The sequence below is a fragment of the Fundulus heteroclitus genome, chromosome 16, assembly GCF_011125445.2.
Source record: "Fundulus heteroclitus isolate FHET01 chromosome 16, MU-UCD_Fhet_4.1, whole genome shotgun sequence".
NCBI lineage: Eukaryota > Metazoa > Chordata > Actinopteri > Cyprinodontiformes > Fundulidae > Fundulus > Fundulus heteroclitus.
Window position 1 is genome coordinate 18,575,050 of NC_046376.1, and position 22,735 is coordinate 18,597,784.

Sequence of the window (22,735 nt, forward strand, 5' to 3'; positions counted from 1 at the left end):
AAATATGTTTTTACTTTTTGTTTCCTGCAACCATCCTGACACAAAGCTAATTCCAGTCAATGTCACATGTCTGGAAGGAAATATGATTGACTTTGTGTTTGTTCCTCTGCAATCAGTTTCGTTATCATTTGCCAGTCACACTTAAGATCTAAACCCGGAAGTTAGATTTTACAAGTTAAGCTGCACAGTTGCCGAATATTATGTCATGAGCCACACAATGTGCTTCCTCCTGCTTTTCTTTCTTCCTCCTCGATGTTTTAACTTTTACAGGCTGACAGGAATAGTTTGCACTTAAACCGCTGCTTGAAAGACTCGCAGCTTCCTTCAGTCTCCCAGCAAACAGCGCTCCAGAGCCTCAGCCTGTGTGCAATTTGAAGATTTCTAAAGCTGGAGGCTCAGGGCACACCTATTTCTATGTGCAAAGGGACAGAGCAGGGCAGATTTTATTGCCGTGACACAGTATCTGCAGAAATCATTGTCCAAAGTGCTTCAAAACAATTCACTCTGAAGCCTGCCAGCACAGTTTGGCTGTTCAGAGGTCACATTCGTGGCATTAAGACTTGACATGAAGCAGGAGCACTCCGGCCCCTTTAAATGCTTTCACCTCAATAATAAACAACTGGACCTTTGTAGAAAAGTCTGAAAAGCCTGGTAAACCCTTATGTGCTATTAAAACATGAGAACACTTCAAAAGACTTTGCCGAGACTACTCCCTTTCTGACATTTAATGGCACAAAAAGGCCTAATTAAGAATAAAAATGTAATTATTTTTTCTTTTCTTTTTTTTTTTTTTGCAGAAGGCATGAAGATAGACTATATATAGCTATATTTATGCTATATTTAGAAATTCATGACGGGGCACTTAACACAGAATAGTTTTGTGTAAACTGGAAGCTATTTAGAAGTGCTCCTCTAAACTGAGGTGGACACCTTGAAGCACCAGATGCCCGCATGAGCAGTTGACATGAAAATAGAGCAAGCACGCGTGGACGCCGCGTTCCTAGAAGTCGCTGTTGTTTTGAATTTCGGATGAGTCACCTGTAATGTATTAGAATCCGTCATAACCGAAGAATCGCTGCAATCCTAAACAGGGCATGTGAAAACAAGAGTGGAGCAAAAGGCTGTGGGTACACAAAGTTTTAGTTGTTCATGGGACATCCCTTTTACTATAAATAGTTTGACGCTGATTTTGCTGATTTTCAGACTGTGAGCTCTTTTCCAAAACTGCATTGCACCATGAGATAATTATCTAATTCTGGCCAGCGTATATATTAATCTGATAAGGTTTCTGCTGAGAATCTTTTAATCATCACGTAGTAACACTATGAGATAGTGAGAAGTGCACCTAAAAAAGCACAGCACTTTATGCTGGTAACGTCACCTAGAGCCATGAATTGGCCTGACTGAAGTCAGTAACACCCCACAGAACATATAGCTCAGCTGTCTAATTTCAGCGCTAAAGAGTGAGTTACAAATGAGTTGATCCAGCTAAAAAAAGAAATAAATCTGAGCACATCGCACTTCAAAGGAAATGTGTTTGTTCAAAGGGTCCTGAAGGGGGAAACCTCAATTACCTGAGCAGGAAATCAGCCTTTTGTTAATGTCTTGGATTCTTACAGAGCAAAACCAAGTTACTTCAGATACTAACACTGACCAAAAAATAAATAAACCATGCTTGCAGTGTAGGTATAAAAAGAGGGCGCGTAGGTAGTAAGTCTAATTTTGGTTGGAGGCACAAAGCATCATTAAATGGGAACCTCGCCCTTTTCCAGCCATTGCTAAACAACACAAAGCAAGCTGGAAAACAGATGCGAACTGAAAAGGATTGTAGTTTTTTTGTGCATGAGGTTTACATCATATCTGCTCCGTGTTTTGCGTCCTTGAACGACCTGATTACTTGGATTTAACGGTTGGGTATTTTGGCATCTGTGCACATGGAAACACAATGTGTCCAAGGGAATAAATCAGTTGATTGTAACACAAACAACTCTTGAGAGACGTTCGTTTTAAACAACAAAATCCAAACATGCCTTAAAAAAAAAAAAGCTGCATGCTTTGTCCTTGTGTGAAAAATGTGGGCCGATCTAAAGAGAGGGAGGGTCATCTCCTCTCCAGATCTTCCAAGTAAAGGGGGAGTTGAATATGCAGCTGGTTGCAATCTGCAACTTTGCTGTCGTGTCCAATTTAGCTGAGGACATCAGCAAAAAACATGTGTAAAAACCATTGCATGGGCTGCAGTGTGCAACATAAGCTCGCTCACACTCTGATAGGGAATGTGGGCTGCGACTACAACATGCAAGATGAGGTCATCCTGGTGGTTTTTCATGCAGATCTGCCACATTTCCAATCAGCAGCCGGAGCTTAGATAAACATGACAAAAATGCAGATTGCATCAGTGCAGACTACTGGGACTAGTGTGGTGCTGCCTGCCAATTTATGTAACCACGTCTCTCCTGGTTATACCTACCTATCCGTATCAGGTTGGTTGTAAATGAATCAGTCACGGAGTTAACAGCTGAGAGGCGCTGTTTACCGAAAGCAACTCATTAATAAAAGCGCTCAAGTGGGGAAACATGGAGCTTGAAGAAGGACGTGTGCTCATCCGCGCGTGTGCTGCTCTTTATTATGCAAAGGACCAATGTTCTGCTTGACTATTTGCCTACAAGCACATGCAAAGATCCAAATGCTCCGTTTCCACCGCAACCTGGCGATAGTAACTTGAGCCTCCTTTGTGCCGGTAAGCTGGACGGGTTCCGCACAGAGTTGGCGCGTGCACTGAGGATCACCGATAACGGTGCTGATACCGATTCCTGATAGGCGCGCTGGATGGGGGACGGGGGACATTTAGGTGGCTAAGGTGGGGATTTACCTGAAGAAGAAAAAAATACCCTCATTTGCACTCGCTGATAAAATGCCTTTCCTTTCGTATCCCGCGTTGGCTGAACTGCTTGGACTCAGTCAGATGTGCCGGAGGATACCAAGGGCACTTTGATCCTGGCCCCTCCCTGTCTGACTAAGCGACTCCATGTGTGTGTGTGACGTGGCCCCGGACGACCTCGCACGAGAGGCTCTCCCGCTGCAGACACAATGAAGTCATTCCAGAGCCTATTGTTACTGGCGCAGGTGTCCTCCGTTTCGAAGCGTCGCCTGAGTGAGCTGCTCTTTCATCTCCTCTGCCGTCACCTATGAGTATCTGTTTCCTCCCTTTTGATAAGGTGCCAGCTGTATCCTGTTCGCTTGGGTTCCTTCGCGGCTTTGCCGACGCTGTTCTCTTTGTTTCACCCATTTCTTCAACGGTGCCCCGCTTCCCAACAGTTGTGCTGAGCAGGAACGCCACGCCTGCCTGTGCCTGCGCCGTGTGCCTCTTGCAGGAACAAAGGCGTGAAGTGCATGTTACTTTTTGGGCTGGCAAGTGGAGGCCCCAAATGATTTTTTTTTTCACCCTTCGAGGCCTCCTGTTTCCTCGAGTTGTGCGTGCTCTGTGCTCGCTGATAACGTGACGTCTAAACTCTACGGAAAACAAAAAACAATGCTGTCTCAAAGTTGCACTGCGTTTTTATCTGCAAAATCTCAAATGTCCTTTAGTTACCCGGGAATGTTGCAAACGTTCTCTTTATCCTTTCGGTGTAATCAAGCCAAAGGAAAGAGTGAGCTGGTCCTAAAGCAGGGATTAGAAAGGAACTGTGAAGTCCCCCACACCCACCCTCTTTCTGAAAGGCATTTCCTTTGTCCCCCCGCTAACCGGGCACTCCCTGTAGACAGGAAATTCTTCTGGAGTCACTCCAAAACCCTCGCCTCTCTTCGTTTCGTTTTTTATTTATTTATTTTTTTGCTCTCAAGCTTAACTTCGAGATCTTTGGAAGGAAGGTACAGCTTGTCCCCCGGCCCTCGGCCTCCTGCATGTAAACAAAGAGCGTGCCTAATCCACATTTAAGACGATCCCATCTAGGATGTCGTGTAATTAAGATGCACGACAAGCAACAATGAGCAAAAGATAGCAAACAGGATGGCGCATCGCGAAGAGAGATAAAGCTGCAAAACTATTTAGGAGTGGAACGAAATGTGCTTGTTTTCTCTCTCACACACACACACACACACACACACACACACACACACACACACAAAGGACTTCCCAGAATGAGAGCCTCCCATATTCCCACTTTCCCACTGGGACAAACAACAATCTGTCTTTTTTTTTTTTTTTTCCCCAGTTACCACATTTCTCTGTATCAGCGACTCATCGACCTCAACGTGCGAACAAGTAAAAAGAAAGATCCTTCTTTTTTTTTTCCTGCTGCAAATCAAATCAATGCTGCACACAAGACAGCGTCTAGTTCCCGACTCGATTCTGCTCAGTGAAATCCAATTTTTTTTTTTTTTTTTCTTCCAGTCAGAGCAAACATCAGGATGACTGACGGTGGCTGCGTTACTTTCTCAGCTGCGATTGTGCAGTTGCTGGTAACTGAAGTTATGCCCCGTGGCTGTTTGTTAAATTATTTACAGCTTCTTTAATTAGCTGCAGAGGGCGGTTTACAGCCGTCCGTGAAGCCTCCGGTTTCAGTCTCTGTGACAGTCACGGGCAAGTAAATGAGAACCTGTTTGTTCTCAAAACAGTATAATTCCTTATCACGTTGTTTTAGTATCTGGGTCACTGTGTCACAAATGAACATTTGCCACAGCTTCTGGGAAACTGGCAATGAAGAACGGCAGGCTTATGTTACAAATGGTGGTGTAAAAAGCATCGCTGCGTGAGAGATCTGCTATTATTTATGCTCATCTTAAGTAAAATACAATATATGTTACTAATTATAGCACACCAGTTTAAAGGGATTTATTTGAATCGGTTTATATAGCTGTCTTGGTCCATTGCATTTATCAGAGTTAGAAAATATTCAAAGCAACAGCAGCTTTCCTTCCCTTCCAAGAAGCACAACTGAGAGTGGAAACTGGAGGAGCACCTTCTTCTTACTGTAATAATCAATATTGTATATTAATACTGGCAGTCACGATCTGCATTTTTTGCTCACATCAGTCCATGCGGAATCGGAAACGTTTTCATTTTATGAGGATAGCTGAGAGGGGGAAGATCCTTAAAACAGAAAATAGAGAAAAAATTCACCGTATGTGAGAATTCTTGTGTGACGATTGTATCTTTTTGCTTTTAGTTCAACTTGTCTTTATTTCTATTTTACTCATTTTAGTGACTTAATTACATATTTTTTCTGCTGATATGTTAGACTAATAGAATTTTATGATTTAACCACAATTATTTACCTGTATAGCTCCATATATTCCCGATTTATAATTGATTGATTTATATCTGGAGTAGAATGTTTTTATTTTTTACAGTTTCTATTTTTTTGTTACATTTTTATTTTGAAATACATTTATTTTTACACATACATAAGTCAATATCTTACTTTTCATTATAAAATTCACTGATGGTTCCTCTTCTGATATCTTATCTAGAGCCACATGTAACCACTAACCACTAACATCAAACCTGATGAAGACCCTCCAGAGGCTGATCTTCAACCATCGTCGCCCCTGGTGAGGTCTACACTGCAGTTTGCTTACCAGCCTGGCATCGGGGTGGATGATGCCATCATCTACCTGCTGCACCGAGCTCTGGCCCACCTGGAGAAACCTGGAAGATGCTCTAAGGCGAGCTTCTGCAGGTCGTTCCTCCCAGCTGCTGTTAGACTTTGTAATCTCTGCTGCTCGCAAACGACTCAATAACCATTTGCAACATGCTAATGGCCGCCCAGCTTCTCATCTGATAAATAATAATTTAAACTGTTTTAGAGATGCTAATGCTCATTTGCACGCGCTTTAGCTACTCTGGGGTGTTTGCTTGCACAATCATGCATATTGCATTGTGTTTCTCACATCGCCTGTCAACTGGCTGCTGCCTTTCCTGTGTTTTAACTTGTATATTGCATTTCTTTTTAAATATTCCACATTATCAATAACTGCACAATATTTTCTATTTTCCCTTTGTGATAGGTTCATTCTCGTTTGGTTTCAAATGTAACTTTAAATGAGCTTGTTATTCCTCTTACTAATCTAGCTCTATGTGTTTTTGCCACTGTCATGCCCTAATTTCCTGAAAAGAGTCTTCATTTGTGTAACACTGTGAATTTGTTGGGTATCCTACTTCCTCCTTGTTAGCTGTGCACGTCGATCTATTTTCATTTATTTTATTTCTCTGTGGGGTCATTTGCCTTGCTGAAAACAACGGATTGGATGATTAATAACTCCATTTTGTTTGCACGTTTTTCATTAATATAATCTGCACTTGCAGAAGTTACTGCAAATCATGTACAGCTGAGCTTGCGAGAGGTATGAGATAGTGGTTGTCAGGGGTGGGGGGGGATGGTCGTACTTTCTTGTGGGTGCTTTCAAAACTCCCATTCTCAGAAGTCCTGTCCTGAGGATTAAAGTTGGTGTCCCCCGAGCAGAGCGGGAGGATTCCAGAAAGGACCTGAGGAGGACTTTGTTTCCAGGAAAGCAACAAAACACCCACCGACATCACAGCACATGAAACGCACATATGCATCCCCTGCCTCGTTGCACATCCGAGTAAGATTTCTAAAATAAGAGCTGCAAAGGGCAAGCCATCATTCATCCTGTTTATTTTCGGCTCTGCTATATGCTGACCATTGTGATATTTGAGCTTTTGGCGACCCATATGAGCGATGACTCACCTGCCAAACCCAAAAATGTCGCGTCCAGACCTGAAAACCAGCAGATCTGTAACAGCAAGTTCTGTGCAGTGGCGAATTGGATCGCGTAAAAACACTCAACAGGCTGTGCTGTTTGACAGAAAAACGTATTGTTTATGTGTATGCAGGCCTTTGCGCGCGTGTGTGTGTGTGCGTGTGTGTGTTGCATTCTTTGTTTGAGTGAGGCTCAGGGACAAGAATGGTCGGCTGAGGGCACCGTGGGGTGCTCCCTTCCCCTGCAGTGTTGGGTCGAGAGGCAGTGTGGGGGGAGGGATTCAGAGCTTCTGGGAAACAGTCTGGGCATAATTGGAACCTGACTGTTCTCACATGTCTCCACTTACGGGAGGAGTCGGAGAACCATGCTGCCTTTGAAAGCTGCAGCAGGCCCGGTCCTGAGTGCCGAGGACCTGAATGTTTTCACAGCAAAAAAAAGAATCTCAGGTGAGCTGAGCCAGTTTGCTCCTGTCCACCTGGGTACATTTTGTTCCAGGGATATTATTTCAGTACAGTACAGCGTGTGCTTCGCTCCTGCTGTTGTTCTTTCCACTCCTTCTGGTGCACCGCTGAGCATTCGTCACGTTCCTGTTCGCACAAAGACCTCAACCGCACGAGAAAAATGAGCCGTTTTTATTTGTTTCTGCAGCGAGAACATGCAGATAAAGGACAAAAAAAAAAAAACAACAACAAAGACTTCCTCACTTCTGCTGCTTCTTCACAACCACCGCACGCTCACGTTTTTTTTTCTCTCTTCCTGCAGCAGCATGCCTCTCGTTTCCCATCAGCCACAGTCACCTCCTAAGCCTTGCTCTGTAATTCTCATAAACAGCACTTTCATCCTGTTTTACTGCAGAGATGCAAAATATTGTTGAAAAGCGGCTATGCAGAGACAAATTACGGGTAATCACTCGTCTTTTTTGAATGCTGTTTAAAAAAGCTTTATTTTCATTTGAAAACCAAATGCACAAATGTAAATGAGGAATCTTGGGCTTTTCAGTGCACATCTGGAACAAATTGCTTCATAATTTGCACCCGTATTCTCACTAAATGCCACAGGGAATGGCCCATAGGAAAACATTGTAAACAACGATCCGTTTAAGCTCTTTTATAGACATAGTTTGGCTTTGCTGCCTGCTGCCGCTCTGTCACTTCAAGATGTGTCAAGGACTTTTTTGTTTGGATAAAATACGACATTAGCTGGAAGGGCCAGCAATACAAAAATACACATGAAGCAAAAGGAAGTAGAAAAAAAAAAGGAATTTTTTTGGGCACTTCACGTCAAACATAATTTATATCAAGTTAAACAGGATGCTGTAAAAAAAAATATATTTCATTTTAACTTTTGCACTTTTAAAGAGTTTTTTTTTTATGCTTCAGTCTAATGAATAAATGCTGCAGCCCTATCATTACCATCATGTGTTCGATATTTGGTTAGGCACCTTCGGAAACAAAAGCAGCTTTCCAAAAAAACCCTTTGGAACACCTTTCCTCTCCGGGTCTTCTGGGAAAAGTCACTGGAAGTATCAGAACACAGCCGTTTTCTGTTCAGGTCTTTCCACAGCCACGCTGGGCTCAGATGGAGACTCTATAGCTGCTCTACCTTTTACTGACGTTATTTAAAGCCACTCCTGTGTTTGTCTGACCTTTTTGCTTTGGGTTGGTCTTGGCTGACAGAAATGCAGCTCCACAAATCCTGAGGCCTGTTTTCCCCTTTCCCCCTCGACTCTGCCAAATGTTCCCAGTTCTCAATGCAGGGAAAGGTAAACCCTGTTAAACAATGGAGCTTTTAGATTTCATTATAAGGTTTAATGTCGGTGGAGTGTCAGTCAATTACTTTTCATATTCTAAGATCGTTTCAAGTGGCTTTGAAAATTAGAAATAGCCTCTTTGTCCTCTTTAGCACCAGATGCGTTCATGTAGGCTTCGCTTAGGTGCCCACGGGAACTCTCTCCTCGATTACTCAGTTTGCTTGGGTAACCGTATCTAGAAATCTGTCGGTGTTTCTAAACTTCAACCAAGAATGATGAAAGCTTCTGTACTTTTCTGCGTTGCTCGGGTTGCTCTTGTCCATTTCTTCACATCTGTTCTGACACAATCTTTACAAAGGGGGGGAAAAAAAACCTTTAGTTGCAGTTTCATACTTTAGTTTACATTCATCATAATCATCTGATTCCGCAGATGATTATGCAGAACCATAAGACTGAAGCAGGATGTTCGCGAATTAAGAAATCGGCTCTTTGTCATAATGAGGGGAGAGGGGAACGGTACCTCCGCCCCAAGCCTGAAGTCCTTCTCAGCCACTGATAGGTTTTGTTCCAGGGTATACATCTGATGTATTTACTTCCATCCCTCTTCCCATCAAAGTTCTGACCAGCTTCCATCTCCCTGCTGAGGAAAAGCATCCCCACAGCATGATGCAGCCACCACTTGGTTTGCATAAAACTGCTAATGGTGCTTCTAAATGTCATTTTTCTTTCCAAAGCTTCCTGAAAAAGGCCAAACTAATTGTCTTGACATTCTCCTACCCGGGTAACGGATCTCTCTACAACTCCTCCAGAGTAACCACAGGCTCTCCTTGCCAGGCATGTCTCGGTAGGTTTGTAGCAGTGCAGAGGACGGATTGAACAGTTTTTAGTGAGTTTTAAACTTTAGACTTCTCCACAATGTGACTCCTGACCTGTCTGGTGGGTTCCTTGGTGTTCATGATGCTCTTCGTTCACTTGTCTAACAAGTCTTCACACGACACCTGTATTCATACTGGGGTAGAAATAGCGTAAGGGGGACTCTGTGAGCAATTGGTTGCACTGGATTTTATTTCAGGTATCAGAGAGGCTGAATAGAAACTTGCACACACACTCCTAAGATTTTCTATTATTTAAAAACAAAATAATTGAAAGCATAAATTTCCCTTGCAGCGTAGAATTATGCGATGGTAAAATCATAATAAAACCTGTTGAGGTTTTGCATAATTTAGAAGACTGAAAAAAAGGACACTAGCAGGATGAAAATGTGGAAATATTTAACAGGGCTCACAACTTTTAAAGGTTGGAGTTCTTGTTAAAGTTGAACCTTCCTGGGAATAAATTACTTTTCTCCGCTGGTAGGACTCGACTCACCCTGACAATCACAGTCCCACCACCTACCAGACAGATACCAACAGAAGCCATCGGGGTGCGTGTGAATATTAATGCATTTCAGACTTCATTATTTCTAACCTGCCCTCTATTGCGCAGCATGACAGCTGTGCCTCGCCGCTTCCTGCACGACTGTCCCATTGAGAAAGTCGTTTCTATCGATTGCTTTTCCAGGCATCATTGAATTTGATACATATTCACCTATTAAATGTCGACCTTTCCCCCGCCGCGCCGGCCCTTTGTGGCAATGCCGGCGGAGTAATATTAAATGTTATGGAGCAGTAGATAAAGACAGGGTTTAAACAGTAACTGAAGGGAAGCTCGTTTTTTATTTTTTATATATATATATATATATATATATATATATATATATATATATATATATATATATATATATATATATATATATGTATAAAAATCTGGAGTAAAGCTTGCTTAGGAAGGAGTGTGATCGGGAAGAAAAAAAAAAAAAAAAAAAAAAAAAAAAGAGAGCATGATTGGATTTCAAGGCTGCCCTCAAGGGGAAGTTCGGTATTCCTGGACATACAGTACTGCAGACATTTCAAGCCTAGGACAGACAGGACTGCCCCTGTCCTATACTGCCACCTGCTGGAGAACCTAAAATCTGCTGCACACACATTCCACACAAGTCAGGTTTTAGAGACAAATGAGGCTTTATTTCAAATTGAGTAAATGGCATTGATAGAAATCTGAAATACTATAACAGTATACTAAACCAAAATTGTCAAATCTAACAAAACTCAAAACAAAACGCCCACTATCTATTTAAATATGTACAACATTGATAAATAAAACAATACTGTTGAGAATCATGACCGCTCTGCCTTTTTTTTTTCTTCTTCTTCTCCTAATCCTCTGGGAGCAGGGCGTCGAAAGCAGCGGAGAGGACGAGAAACAAGAAACTGAACAGATAGTCCACTTTAGAAAATAAAATAAAAACTAAATGCACAATTTGTGATTGTTTTTTTTTCAATTTGTCGCTGCTGCAGCCCCCCGTCACCATTTCATACGAAACATCCTGAGACGGAGGTACATCCCACTCATTTACAGGCATAGTTTAGAGCTTCGACAGCAATAAGTTTCTTTTGTTGTTGCTTTTTTTTTTTTTTTTTACAATATGGCTTTAACATAACCTGAAGATTACAATGGTTATTTTTTACAATGGTCAGAGGGGTTATGTTTATTATTAAAAATAACAACACTGTGCAGAAAATAAGGAGAGAGAAAATCTGTGCTAGACAGGGTAAAGAAAAAACTAAATCAGGCTCGCCAACCAGCAGCAATTCCAGTCACATTTTCTCAAAAGCGCCGAGCACTAGCGCTCTCTAACATTTACACTCCTTCAGTGTCACAGAGTGACGCTGAGCTTCTGTTTCGCACATGGAGCGAAAAGCTCTGTCCGCGCGAACCCGATCACTTGGAAAAGGGACGCCCACCGTTCGCATTGACACAGAGATTTTTTCAAAACTCACATTTGTGTGCGGCCAGGATTTCTGGAGATAATTAAAAAATGCCACAACATGCAAGGTCGCTCTTCCTCTCTTTGTCCCGTCTCTCGTTTCCACAAATCTCTGCCCTTTCCTCAGTTATTCCACCTGCCGACAAACTTGTGTCGCGGACGCGACGAAATGCAGCCGTTTAGTTTCGGAAATCCTCCCTGCGTCACAACGCTGCTGACGCCGGGTTTCACAGCGGGGACGTGGCGTTCAGGAGCACTTGTATTGTTTTGCCTTGCACTGCTTTAGCAATGCTCAGGATGTTCTGCTCTTAACGGCTGATGTTGGTTAATGTCAACTTTCCCGTCCCCTGCAGGCTGAGCGTCGGTATAACAAGCGTCCAGCAGGATAAAATATCTAAATGCGGTTTTGATTGGAATCTAACAGCACTGACCAAATTGGAGAAAAAGAAATATCTGTTTAAATATCCAGAGTAACGTAGCAAGGGGGCCTAAAGGGAGACAAGAACTGAGTTTGCAGACATACCAAGACCACGCAAGTTCTGAATGGTTGCATCGAGAGGAGGTCCGGTTTCGTTTTCGCTTTAATCTCCTGAGTGGCAACTTGTTTTGTAACCGTAGGGTTTGCGGTTACACTTTCTCTTTTTCTCAAAAGTAAAAAAAAAAAAAAAATCATTAAAAACATTCCCAACTGCTTCAACCGTCGGTCTGAAACAGCCTTTCCAGCAGCTCCTGCTGCAAGAACAGTCGTGATCACAGGCAGACAAAACAAAGAGCAACAGACAGCGAAAGCTTTAAAAAAATACACTCGTTACTAAAACATATTAAAAGCACGTCAGTAAAAGATCTTTGAGGAACATTTTGGTTCGGGGATGCCACGCTTGGGTCAGACCTGCTGAGTTCAAAATGACGTGTGCAAAGGGGGCGCCTGCAGGAGCACGTTGTCGATATACACGATGAATATGAGGAATGACTTCTTAAAGCTTTTTTTCAAAAGGGGATTTTTACCAGCAAGATTCCCTTCCTGCCTGAGAAACAGAACATCCAAAGCTGTGAGTGGAAAAAAAAAAAGGAGACATTCAGACAGAAGGGTTGAGGAAGCTTTGAGCCCCCCCCGGCTCTTATCTGACTCCCCACCATGCTTCCTGTTTTTGTTTCTAGCCTGTAGAGTTGAAGAGAAACCGTCGGAGAGGTTTTGAGGGAAACCTCAACCGTGGCCTCTGCACCGACCCAGGAGGGGGAAGCAGACAGCCAGAACCCCCCACCCCCCACCTCCACGCCACCCCTCTTCTCTGTCAAGTGCAACGTTGGAGGAGCCCAGCAGCTCTAGTGCCTCTTAAGCGACGACACTTTCTTCTTCCTGGCTGCAAGCATCTCATAAAAGGGGTCCCTGCTAATAGCAGCTCTGTGGAAAAAAAAGATACAGAGGAAAGGGTAAATAAAGGCAAAGGAACACCGTGCTGCAACAGTACCAGGTGTCTGCGTGTGTAAACGTGGTTTTAATTGATCCGTTTCACATTCCTTGATTTTTTTTTTCCTCAATAAAACCAATGATTTCAATGGATTTCATTTGGAGCTTTATGTGCTAGAGCAACTCAAAGCAGTGCATGATTGTAAAGTGGAAAGAAAATGCATGTTTTCAGAGCGTGTGGGCACCTGTGGTCTGACCTAAACATTTGTATTCAGGTCATAGTCAATACTTTGCAGAGCCACCTACCGCTCTGACTGCAGCTACAAGTCTATCGGGGTATCCCACTTCACGCTTTGCAAATCTAGTGATGGCTCAAACCTTTCAGATCTGATGGAGATCGTCTGTGAACGTCACCTTTCTCTTTTGAACTGGGTTTAGGTCTGCACTTTGTGGGTTTTACCATGTTAAACTATAAATACATTAAAATATATATATATATATATATATATATATATATATATATATATATATATATATATATATATATATATATATATATATATATATATATATCTCAATACTTGAAAAGCAACCTGACATGGGATTTGTTTTCAAAATGAAGCATGTTGCCATGTTTCAAAAGAAAGTGAGGAAAATGTACTCACTGTATGCTGTTCATCCATTCGTCTTTCTCCTCTTCAGTCGGGGCAGAGATGCGGTAGAAGGTGTGGTTGCCTTCGACAACACGCCCATCCGCCTCGGTTTTGCACGCTTTTATTACCTGATCTTTGTTGTCTGGGATGTAAAGCTCGAAGCAGTTCTGCCAAGACAAAAAGGAGAATAATGAAGAACAAAATCTGCCAAACTGCTGCTACATGAAATGGATTGATGCTTTATGTAATCTCTTTATGCACCACTAGAGGGCGCGGCACTACTTACAGGCTTCTTATCCTCAACCTCCCTGATGTTCAGATTCTCCAACGGGATGATCCCTCTGGGCTCTTTGTCCTGAAAGCAAAAAATTAATATGTGTAAGTCGGCAGGTTCTGCACATTAATGTGCACCAGCATCTGTTAAAAGTTGTACTTACTGTGGTGTACTCAAAGTAGTAAAGACAGTTGTCTGTGAGAATGAACCACCTTCTCTTCCAAGTTTTGACCCGGCCGCCTGTGGAGCAAACGGCACGAATCAGAGACGCACGGCGAGACGAGGAGACGAGGAGACAAGGAGAAAGAGACGAGCACCAAAAGCACCGAGCGGAGCAGCAGACAGGCAGACGCATGTATGGCAGACAGACAGATGACGGCTCCAGGGGACTCCTGGTAGCCACACCAATTATCACCAAGTTCTCCCCTTCACCACAGGAATTACAGTTTTTAGACACTTCAAAACTACTGCTTAATTATAAACTACCGACTAAAAACTCTCCCAGCAGCCCAACTTTTAGGACATGGCCGCCCTTCTTTTGGTTTATCCTGTTGATTTGCAGGGACGTGCGTCTAAAGAAGCAGGTCGATATTAAAAATACAGATGCGTTTTATTTTTTCCTGCACTTACTTGAGCTCAGTTCTAAAATACAAAATGAGCCCTGAAGTGTTACTGAGAGCTGAGACGTCGTAGTAACGTCTGTTGTGGGCGGTCTGATCATATCCGGACGACGCTAAATCCAGATGTGAACGCGCTCAGAACGTTTTGAGGACGGCCTTCAGATGCGCTCTGGGACCCTTTGATCTGCGTTAGATCAGCAGTCTGAATGCATTCTGCCCTGAGAAGCACTGAAAGACCAACCTGAAGCGACTCGCTCAGGCAACAGCGTTGTTAGCTGGGAGTCTTTGGGCCAAAGGAACAGACATATATCCTGTAAACGGTGTTAAAAAAAAGCTCCACAATCTCCAATCAACATTTTAAACTGTATTGTCGCTCTCTATGTACTTCCTAAAAATGTGAACGTTTCTTGATGGTTAGAGACTTTAGCAGCAGTTTTTCTGTGCTCCGATTCAACCTTCCTGTCGGCTGCTGAAGGTTTCGTTGTCTCTCGCAACCTGAGCGCACGGCGGCCAAAAGCTTCTCGCATCTCTCTGCGTTCTCCCATCTTCGGTTTAAAACTACGAACTGAAATATGCAACAGCTAACACCGAGTTTTCCCCACTTCCACAGCGAATGCTGTCGCTGCAACCTGGGACCGCTGAGTCATGGTTCGTCCATCGATCAGAAAAAAAGATTTGAATTACATAGTTCGCCGTCTCGGTGCATCTCTACAGATGAACTTTTATTAAGTCCCATATTATTTACTCTTCTTAGCGTCTACCGTTGTGTCTGTTAAGGTTAATAATTTAACTCATCGGGAGTTTTATAGCAAATAACTTCACAAGAAAATGGGACCCAGGGGACTCTCAGTCATGTGAATATCTGAATGATGATAGAAATGAATTTACTGAATGTGTCTGCGGTGTTAGAGAAGACCTGGTTATTGTTTCCTGTTTTTTGGTCAATGTCGTTCAGCTGACAAAGCCGCCGGGTGACTTAAAATAAGTATTTATATGCAGATATTAATGGCAGGTACTTTTATCTGATTTTGCAAAACGAGAAGAGTTCGAGGGTTCGGTTTTAAGCCACAGGAGGCGAGCAGGTCAACTTTGCGCTCGCTGATCTGCGTTTGACCTGTCGGCCTCTTTGCCACCGATGCTTCCTGTGAGGGAAAGCCCGATTACAGGAGCAGAAGGGCGACTAAACACCGGGAGGAATGGGATGCCGACAGACAGCGTGAAACCGGAGAGCTTAGGCCTACAACTTGCTTTCTCTAAAGGCATCTCAGACTTGAATTTCCTGTTTGTCTAGACTAGAAAATCCCACCACCGAGGTTAGTAAAAAAGGAAAAAAAGAGAGAGTTGTGCAGTGTAACTCAATCTCCAGTAGGTGAGGTTTTGAGGATATTTCTGTACAAACACGAAGAACACACTTTTGTCATCATATTACAGCAAAGGCGCTGCATATGATATCCGATCCTATTCCAGAACTAACAAGACGTCTAAGCTTAGCATCTAAACACAGAGTTGACATCTGACAGAGATGGAGATCTGCGGCTCCTCCCCGCGTGTCGAACAAGAGCAAAAACAACAACAAAAAAAAGCAGGCCAACAGAAAACATAGATGCGGTGGGAGAATCACGAAGCTCGTTGAGCTGGTTCCAGATTGGAATCGGTTTGATGAGCAACGTTGGTTCCTCACACTTAAAAACAGGAAAGAGTCCCCTCTGCAAACAGCATCTGGAAAGGTGGAGAAACGGCTCCAGCATGCCGTTGCAGAGGGGCGGGCGTGGATGTCGTTGGACTGGAATGGAGCAGGAGAGGAAGGAGTAGCTCCTGCGAGACGTGGGAGGTTAAGAGGACGCGTGTTTTCTTTTAGATTACAAGCAAATGGACACGTTTTGTTATCCCCCGCAGAGAGGAAGAAGCTCATACTGCGGGCAGATCTTCCACAATTTGGTGTTATCTGGAATTTCGCTTAGATATGCCAATCGAGTCTCTTTTTAGAGACGCTCTTCCCCCCGCAGTTCATTCCAGTCCAGACACCCACAAACAGGCTGCAGCCACACTTTGACCCGTCAGATCCGGTTCTAGCAACGAGAGATAAGGAGAGCAGAGCTTCGCTGAGGTAAAGATGCAGTATTCCCTTTTTCATGCAAGCAGAGAGCAACTCTCTAATGACTATTTGGGTTTTGAGTATTCACCAAAGGTCTTTGCCCTGATCAGAGGATGTTAAAAAGGTATAATGCACCTTCCAAACAAACAAAAAAAAGGAGATCAAAGAGAGTGACCACTGTAGCATACAGAGGAATAAAAGCTGCTCAGTAGAGTGATCACAAAGCAGCGGCTCTCCCCCCCTGGGTTCGAGCCTGGAAGGTGGACAACCCAGCGAAGATAAGACCACCAGCTTATTGACACACACACACAAAAAAAAAAGAGACAAACATCTGAAATTTCAAATGAGCCAATGAGGAGACGAAAAGATACTCAACCTTGCTTGAGTCTAATTCATTAAATGAGGAACGGAACGAAAAGCATGACAGACCACCAAAAGCACCTGAGAGCCGAGAGATGGACTAGCTTTTTTTTTTTTTCGGAAGAGCAGGTGTACATACCTCCTGAGGAAAGACAACAGCCAAAATCATGGGAACAAACAAACGAAGAGGAGGGGGAAAAAAAACATGACAAATCAAATTAAATGATAAGTAATTATATCACCACAGTCCTTTTTTAAAAAAAATCAGTGCGGCTTTTTATGCACTGCTTTACAGCTTCCGGTCCACAAGAGGGCGCACCGCTAAATGTGGACAGCTTCTGTAAAGCATTACATGAAAGAAACAAAACAAAGAAACTCGGGTTTATTTTCAGTTATGACAGGTATTTGACCTTCCACCGTGATTATTTCACTCATTTCTCCCCATTAGGAGTCATTGGAGAAAGTAATTCCTCACTCCTTTGTCACAGTTGGTTGTAAAGATTCACTGTAATGTCATTTTTATTTTTATTTTCCAAATTCATGCTGGCTTCCGTTTTCACAGTGAATCTGTACAACAGAAAAATAAAATCTCAGAGGAAACAAAGGTTCAGGAGTCGGGGGACAGGGGGGGGGTGTCATTTCTCGCAGCCCTTATCGATATCCCCCCTTTTCACATTTCACCACATTACAACCTCAGACTTCAATATGTCCAGAGGGGATTTCATGTGATAAAGCAGCCTATAAGTCTAAAACATAAAAACAAATGCATGTGGCTCAAATTATTTCACAAACATGAATTTAAAAAAAATGATGGTGAGGCAATACTGTGTAGAACCAACTTTCATTGCAATTAGAACTTTTAAGGCATGTCCATGGCTTTACTTTAGAAACTAAAATTTTGATCTAAATAACCTCATGCTGAGTCAGACAGGTTTTTTTTTGCATGTTCACACTAAGTTTTGGGTCTGGATTTGACCGTAGCCTTTATACACTTTAATTTGCTTTGATCTGAACTATGTTTTATTGTAACTCTGGCTGTACTTTTAGCGGTGTCGTCCATTTAGGAAGGGAACCTCAGCTCTAGTCACAAATCGGCCTCTAACAGCTTTTCTTCTAAGATTACCCATATTTATCTCCATCCATCTTCCTATCATCTCTCTCCCTGCAGACTATTCCCACAGCCTGATGCTACCAACCATTTACGTACTCTGTTCTCTTCCGCTCACCTTCTTCAATGGGCTTGTGCTCAACTTTAAACTGGACCGCCTACAGCTTTTTTTTCCCCTCTCAGGATTGGCTTTCTTGCTACGGCCAGATTTCTGGAGTGCACAGCAAGCAGCTGTCCTGTGAACAGATGCTCTCCCACCTGAGCTGTAGAGCTCGGATGATCCTCCAGATTTACCTTTGGTCTCGTCTGACCCGGCGCATCAGGACAGGTTGGAAAGTCACGCATTCTTTGGGATGTTCAGAGTTTGGGATATTCTTTTATAACTTAAGCCTACAACTCCCTCTCTGACCTTTCTGCTGCGTTGCTCGGTCTTCCTGATGCTTTCACTGATGTTCTCAGACAAAGCTCTGAAGCCTTCGCAGGACAGTGATTTTATGTAGGGGTATGGTGTGGAGGTAACGGGGGCTGGATACATTTCTAAAACAATGTATCACTTCATAATTATCCCCCAACTTTGGTCTACCGTTAAAAGAAATCCCGATAAAAACACATAATGAAGTCTGTGGTTGTAACCTGACAATAAAAATATAGCAAAGTTCAAAGTGTATATATACTTTTGGAAGGCAATTTAATTCACAAAGTCACTATTTCTGTGCGTGCTTGCAATCCAGTTTATGAAAAGCTCTTGAATAATTCAAATGTCTCAACATGTTCTGGTCTGATTCATTATACATTAAAGCAGGCAGAGAGGCCTTCAGGTGTTGCGTGTGCACACACCTATTCCCACGTGATCGCTTGCACTTTAACACACTTACAGACCATAGATCTCAGGAGAGACAGCTGTCATTCCCCATAACTTGCTGACACAAAGACTAAAAGTGTTGATTCAGAACGGGTAGCATCTGACAGAGATATCCCACTGACCCAGCTTTAGCAGCCAGCCCTCTCTATCCGGGTTGAAGAAAGTGTGCGTGAGGTCGTTGCCGTCGTCTTCGGGGATTTTGAAAGGCTCATTCTTGATGCTGTCGTACAGGTTCTGCAACAAAAAGGAGGCGGAATCAACCTTTATTAAAAAGAGAGAGAGAGAGAGAGGTTTCCAGAGGTGGAGGCTGGATGTTCTCCTCACCCTGAGCAGGTCTTCGGGTAGGTCCCCTCCATCGTTAATGCCTCTGTTCATGGAGATGAACCGCTCCACGGTCGGCTTGTCCTTCACGTTGGGGTTGTGGAGGCTGGTGTTGAGCATGATGATGGCAAACGAAAGGATGTAGCACGTGTCTGTAACGCACAACAGGACGGTAAAAAGGTTGCAGCCTTACCATACAAACGAGTCCGCTGCATAATGAAACGCTTCAGTGTGAATGCAAACGGGGCCGAGCTGAATGCAGAAGTGCTTTCAGGCACAGAGCGGCGGACAGATGTGGCACTGTCTGGGAGCGGAGTGGGCAGACGGCACGTGGGCACTCCAGCATGCATGCATGCGCGTCTCTAAACGTGCGCCAAGCGTGAGCCCAGGGACGACGCGGCAAGCGCACGGCTGACACGGCAGCGCTTTATGAGCGCTGTTGTGTCGGAGAAGGCGCATGAAATATTCATATCCATCTGCATGCATGTTGGCGCCTGTCTGTTGGGAGCGCCGCTCTCCAGAAGCCTGTTAAAGGAAGCCGCTTTGAAATGATTTTCCTTAACTGGCCACCACATCTTGGCGTAATAGCCTTTAGTGAGTGTTTTTTTTGCATCTAGATTTCACTTGGACGTGCTCCCCAGATGTAACAGGATACTAAGCAGTGTCAGTGAACATTTTACTGCACTGTGGTTGCACTTTTTGCACCCATTTCTGTGGAATTCCTCATAATCAAGTCATTTTATTTAGAATAAAATGATATCAAACATATTGTTTAACAACCCAGATACTTATTGGAGTGTTGTAAACTTTGTTGCACAGCACAGCGGATTTACCTGTGGACTGGAAAACACCAGGGTTGCACTGGCAGTAGCGCTGAGCGAAGGCCTCCATCATGCGGTCGATCTTTTGGGCTTCTCCCGGCAGACGGAAACTCCACAGGAACTGCCTGTTACAGGACACACTCGCATCAGCAACGCTCGCACTCGCTCTGGGCGCGGGACTCGCTCCTGCACCAGTCTGAAACCAACAGCTGTATCCTTGCTAATGCGAATAAGTCAGCTTTTGAAAGCAGTCGTCTCACCTCAGGGCCTGGACCAGGTTGAGGTCTGTGAATTCGTGCAGCTCCACAAAAGCATGGAGGACTTGGATGTTGAAATCATCTCTGAAGGAAAGACAACAAGGTAAATTTGCTACAGCAAAACTGTAAGTTAATCCGCATACATTATTCAAGACAAAATGCCAGTTACCCAAATATTTATCTTCTATGATACATAAACATAAGCTTAGAATCTTAATCCAGTGTTACTCCAATAGAGAAAAAAAAACTATTTCCCAGCATATCAGACAGGAATATTACATTTTATTGACCTATATCTTACAAAAACGATACTTAGGAGGTAAACTGCCACATTTAGACTTAAAACAAAACCTTTACACCCAGTAATATACTGTAAATACACACAAATACAACTACTAGAAATACACAAGTGATTGAACCAATTTTTACTTGATTGAAAATACGGAAAAGAAATCCGTGCATTTTCTGCATCCAAACTTATGACCTGGACTGCTTTCACAAAACATTTTCTTTCAAGCACTTTGTCTTGGGTGGAATAAACAATCAGATGACGGTTAGGGAAATCTGCTTTGATGCACACGTTAGGATAATCTTTTAATCAATTCTTGCTCTGCTGGATTACTGCCTCTAACAAGAAAGCTGCAGCGCATGTTCTCCCTTCTAATTGTCAATGTTTATTAAAGTTAATCGTCTAATTTTTAACTACATTTTGTACAAGTTACTATCAGAGATGTTGACCTGAATTGGCAGATCAAGCTGAAAATCCTCAAATCTATTCTTTTTCCTGCTCAGGGAATGCACCGCATGTACACACCAGCATCCTTTGGCATGAAGGCTATTACTGCGTGAAGTGACTCTAAACTCAGATATGTTCAGTATCACTGAGGGGTGTAGAAATGGAGTCAGAGGAAGCTCACGCATAAAAAGCATCTAAAAAAAGGAAACTGAATTTTCTACCACGGCTCATCCTGGCTGAGAGAGAGCGAAAAACAAAGTAGATAACAGGAAGGTTGAAGACAGTATAGCCTCTGTCTGACATTAAACATGCAGGATTTGGAAATGTTGGCAGCTTTTTAGGAAATGTCAAAGTTAAGTTGAGGGTTCATATAATCGAAAACTGCCGTTTGTCTGCTGCTTGTCATGGTAATTGTTAAAAGAAGATCCTAAAGACAGCTTAAAATTATAGTATAAGTAAAATAAGTAAGTAAACAGATTTTATAGCTAATGCTCTCTCCCATTGTGGCATAATGTAACTCCTCATAACATCGATAATTAATGAATGCTTGCAGCAAGAAGGGTGGTAAAATATTTCCCAACTGCTCTAACATCTTCTTATATTAAGGTTCTCATTGAGACATTTGATTTAGCCTACATGGTAGGGCTGGGCGATAAATTGATTTAATTGATTAATTCGCATTTACAGTTTTTTTTAAGATTTTATTTTTGGAAAATCTGGATTTTATTTTGCCAATGCACTTATTGGGTTTCCATGAAGAGAATAGCTGAATATATGTTTAGGAAAATATACTGTCAACACACTGTAAAGAGGAAACTTTTTTTTACCGATAGATGAGACACTTTAATTACTCATTTTTGTAAGTTAGTTTGAAGTTACACAAGTAACAAGTTACACAAGTGAAGCCTGTTCTCATCTCTTTGTGAAATACCACTAGCAGCAAACATTTTGTTTTCATTGTTTACAATTCAGGGCCGTCATCTTGTTTTAAAAGTATGTTTCACAGCTTGTATTTAGTCACACTTTGAATTCAGGGCCAGTCCCATACAAAATATTTGATATAAAAGCTACTTTTTAAAATAATTTCTTTAACTTATTTTTGTGAAGAAAATAAAATTTGATTAATCGGATTTGGTATAGTAAAACCAGATTTTATTTTTAAGCCATGTCGTCAAGCCCTACTACCTGGGTACTAGAAGGAAAAAGCTTTACTATAACCAGGGATCAGAAATAGACAACAAGTTTTTGATTGTAAACGTGTGTGTTTAAATTCCTTAGCAGGAACAATCAGTTTGGCCAAAAACCAAAATCGGCAGGTCAAACTTTAATGTTGGATAATTTACAAAAAATAAAGTGAAAAGTGAAGTGAAGTGAAAGCGGATCGTCGGTATTTGTCTGTAAAGACGTGATCAGTGCATCTCTAAGAAATTTAGACGGTTTCTTCAAAACAAAATAAAAAAATACTTCTTTTTTTTTAAAATATACTCTGTAAATGACAGAGAACATGTATTTCTTGACCATTTCCTGTTTCTGACCTACTTAAAACTGGTTCAAAATATCCATGTTACAAATGATACTCCAGGAATCCAAAAGGGGGGATATATATCCCCCCCACCCCTGTTTACTTATCATCCAAACTAGATCATGATATCATCCTGGCCTTAAAGCCCTTCAGAGTAAATGATCTCTCCTTAGGGATGATGGAGAGGCTCTAAGGAGCCACGCATCATATCCAGTCACCACATTCAGCGGACAAATGACCACCAGGATCTCAAGACTCCCCCTCGCAGTGTAGAAACCAAAACAATTTATCTTGTTTTGATAAAAACCCAGCAGCGCATCAACTCCATTTCCTTATCTGACCCTGAAACGGGCCCCACCCCG

At 42.6% G+C, this 22,735-nt stretch overlaps 1 protein-coding gene across 4 annotated transcripts in view; it reads right to left on the reverse strand.

Annotated features, from left to right (window-relative positions):
- Nucleotides 1-10,511: 10,511 nt before the first annotated feature.
- The window catches only part of cyth1a (cytohesin 1a), a 52,217-nt gene continuing 39,993 nt past the window's right edge, over nt 10,512-22,735 (reverse strand). For 3 of the 4 annotated variants that reach the window (XM_036147960.1, XM_012876866.3, XM_021323741.2), the window contains exons 6-13: nt 20,119-20,199; nt 19,871-19,983; nt 19,041-19,189; nt 18,838-18,950; nt 13,835-13,913; nt 13,684-13,752; nt 13,410-13,564; nt 10,512-12,738 (exon numbers count right to left, since the gene is read on the reverse strand). In XM_036147960.1, the coding sequence (XP_036003853.1) occupies nt 12,660-12,738; nt 13,410-13,564; nt 13,684-13,752; nt 13,835-13,913; nt 18,838-18,950; nt 19,041-19,189; nt 19,871-19,983; nt 20,119-20,199 (838 nt within the window). In that variant the 3' untranslated portion in view covers nt 10,512-12,659. The remainder of the gene's footprint in view (nt 12,739-13,409; nt 13,565-13,683; nt 13,753-13,834; nt 13,914-18,837; nt 18,951-19,040; nt 19,190-19,870; nt 19,984-20,118; nt 20,200-22,735) is intronic. The other variant, XM_012876864.3, reaches the window with a different exon arrangement.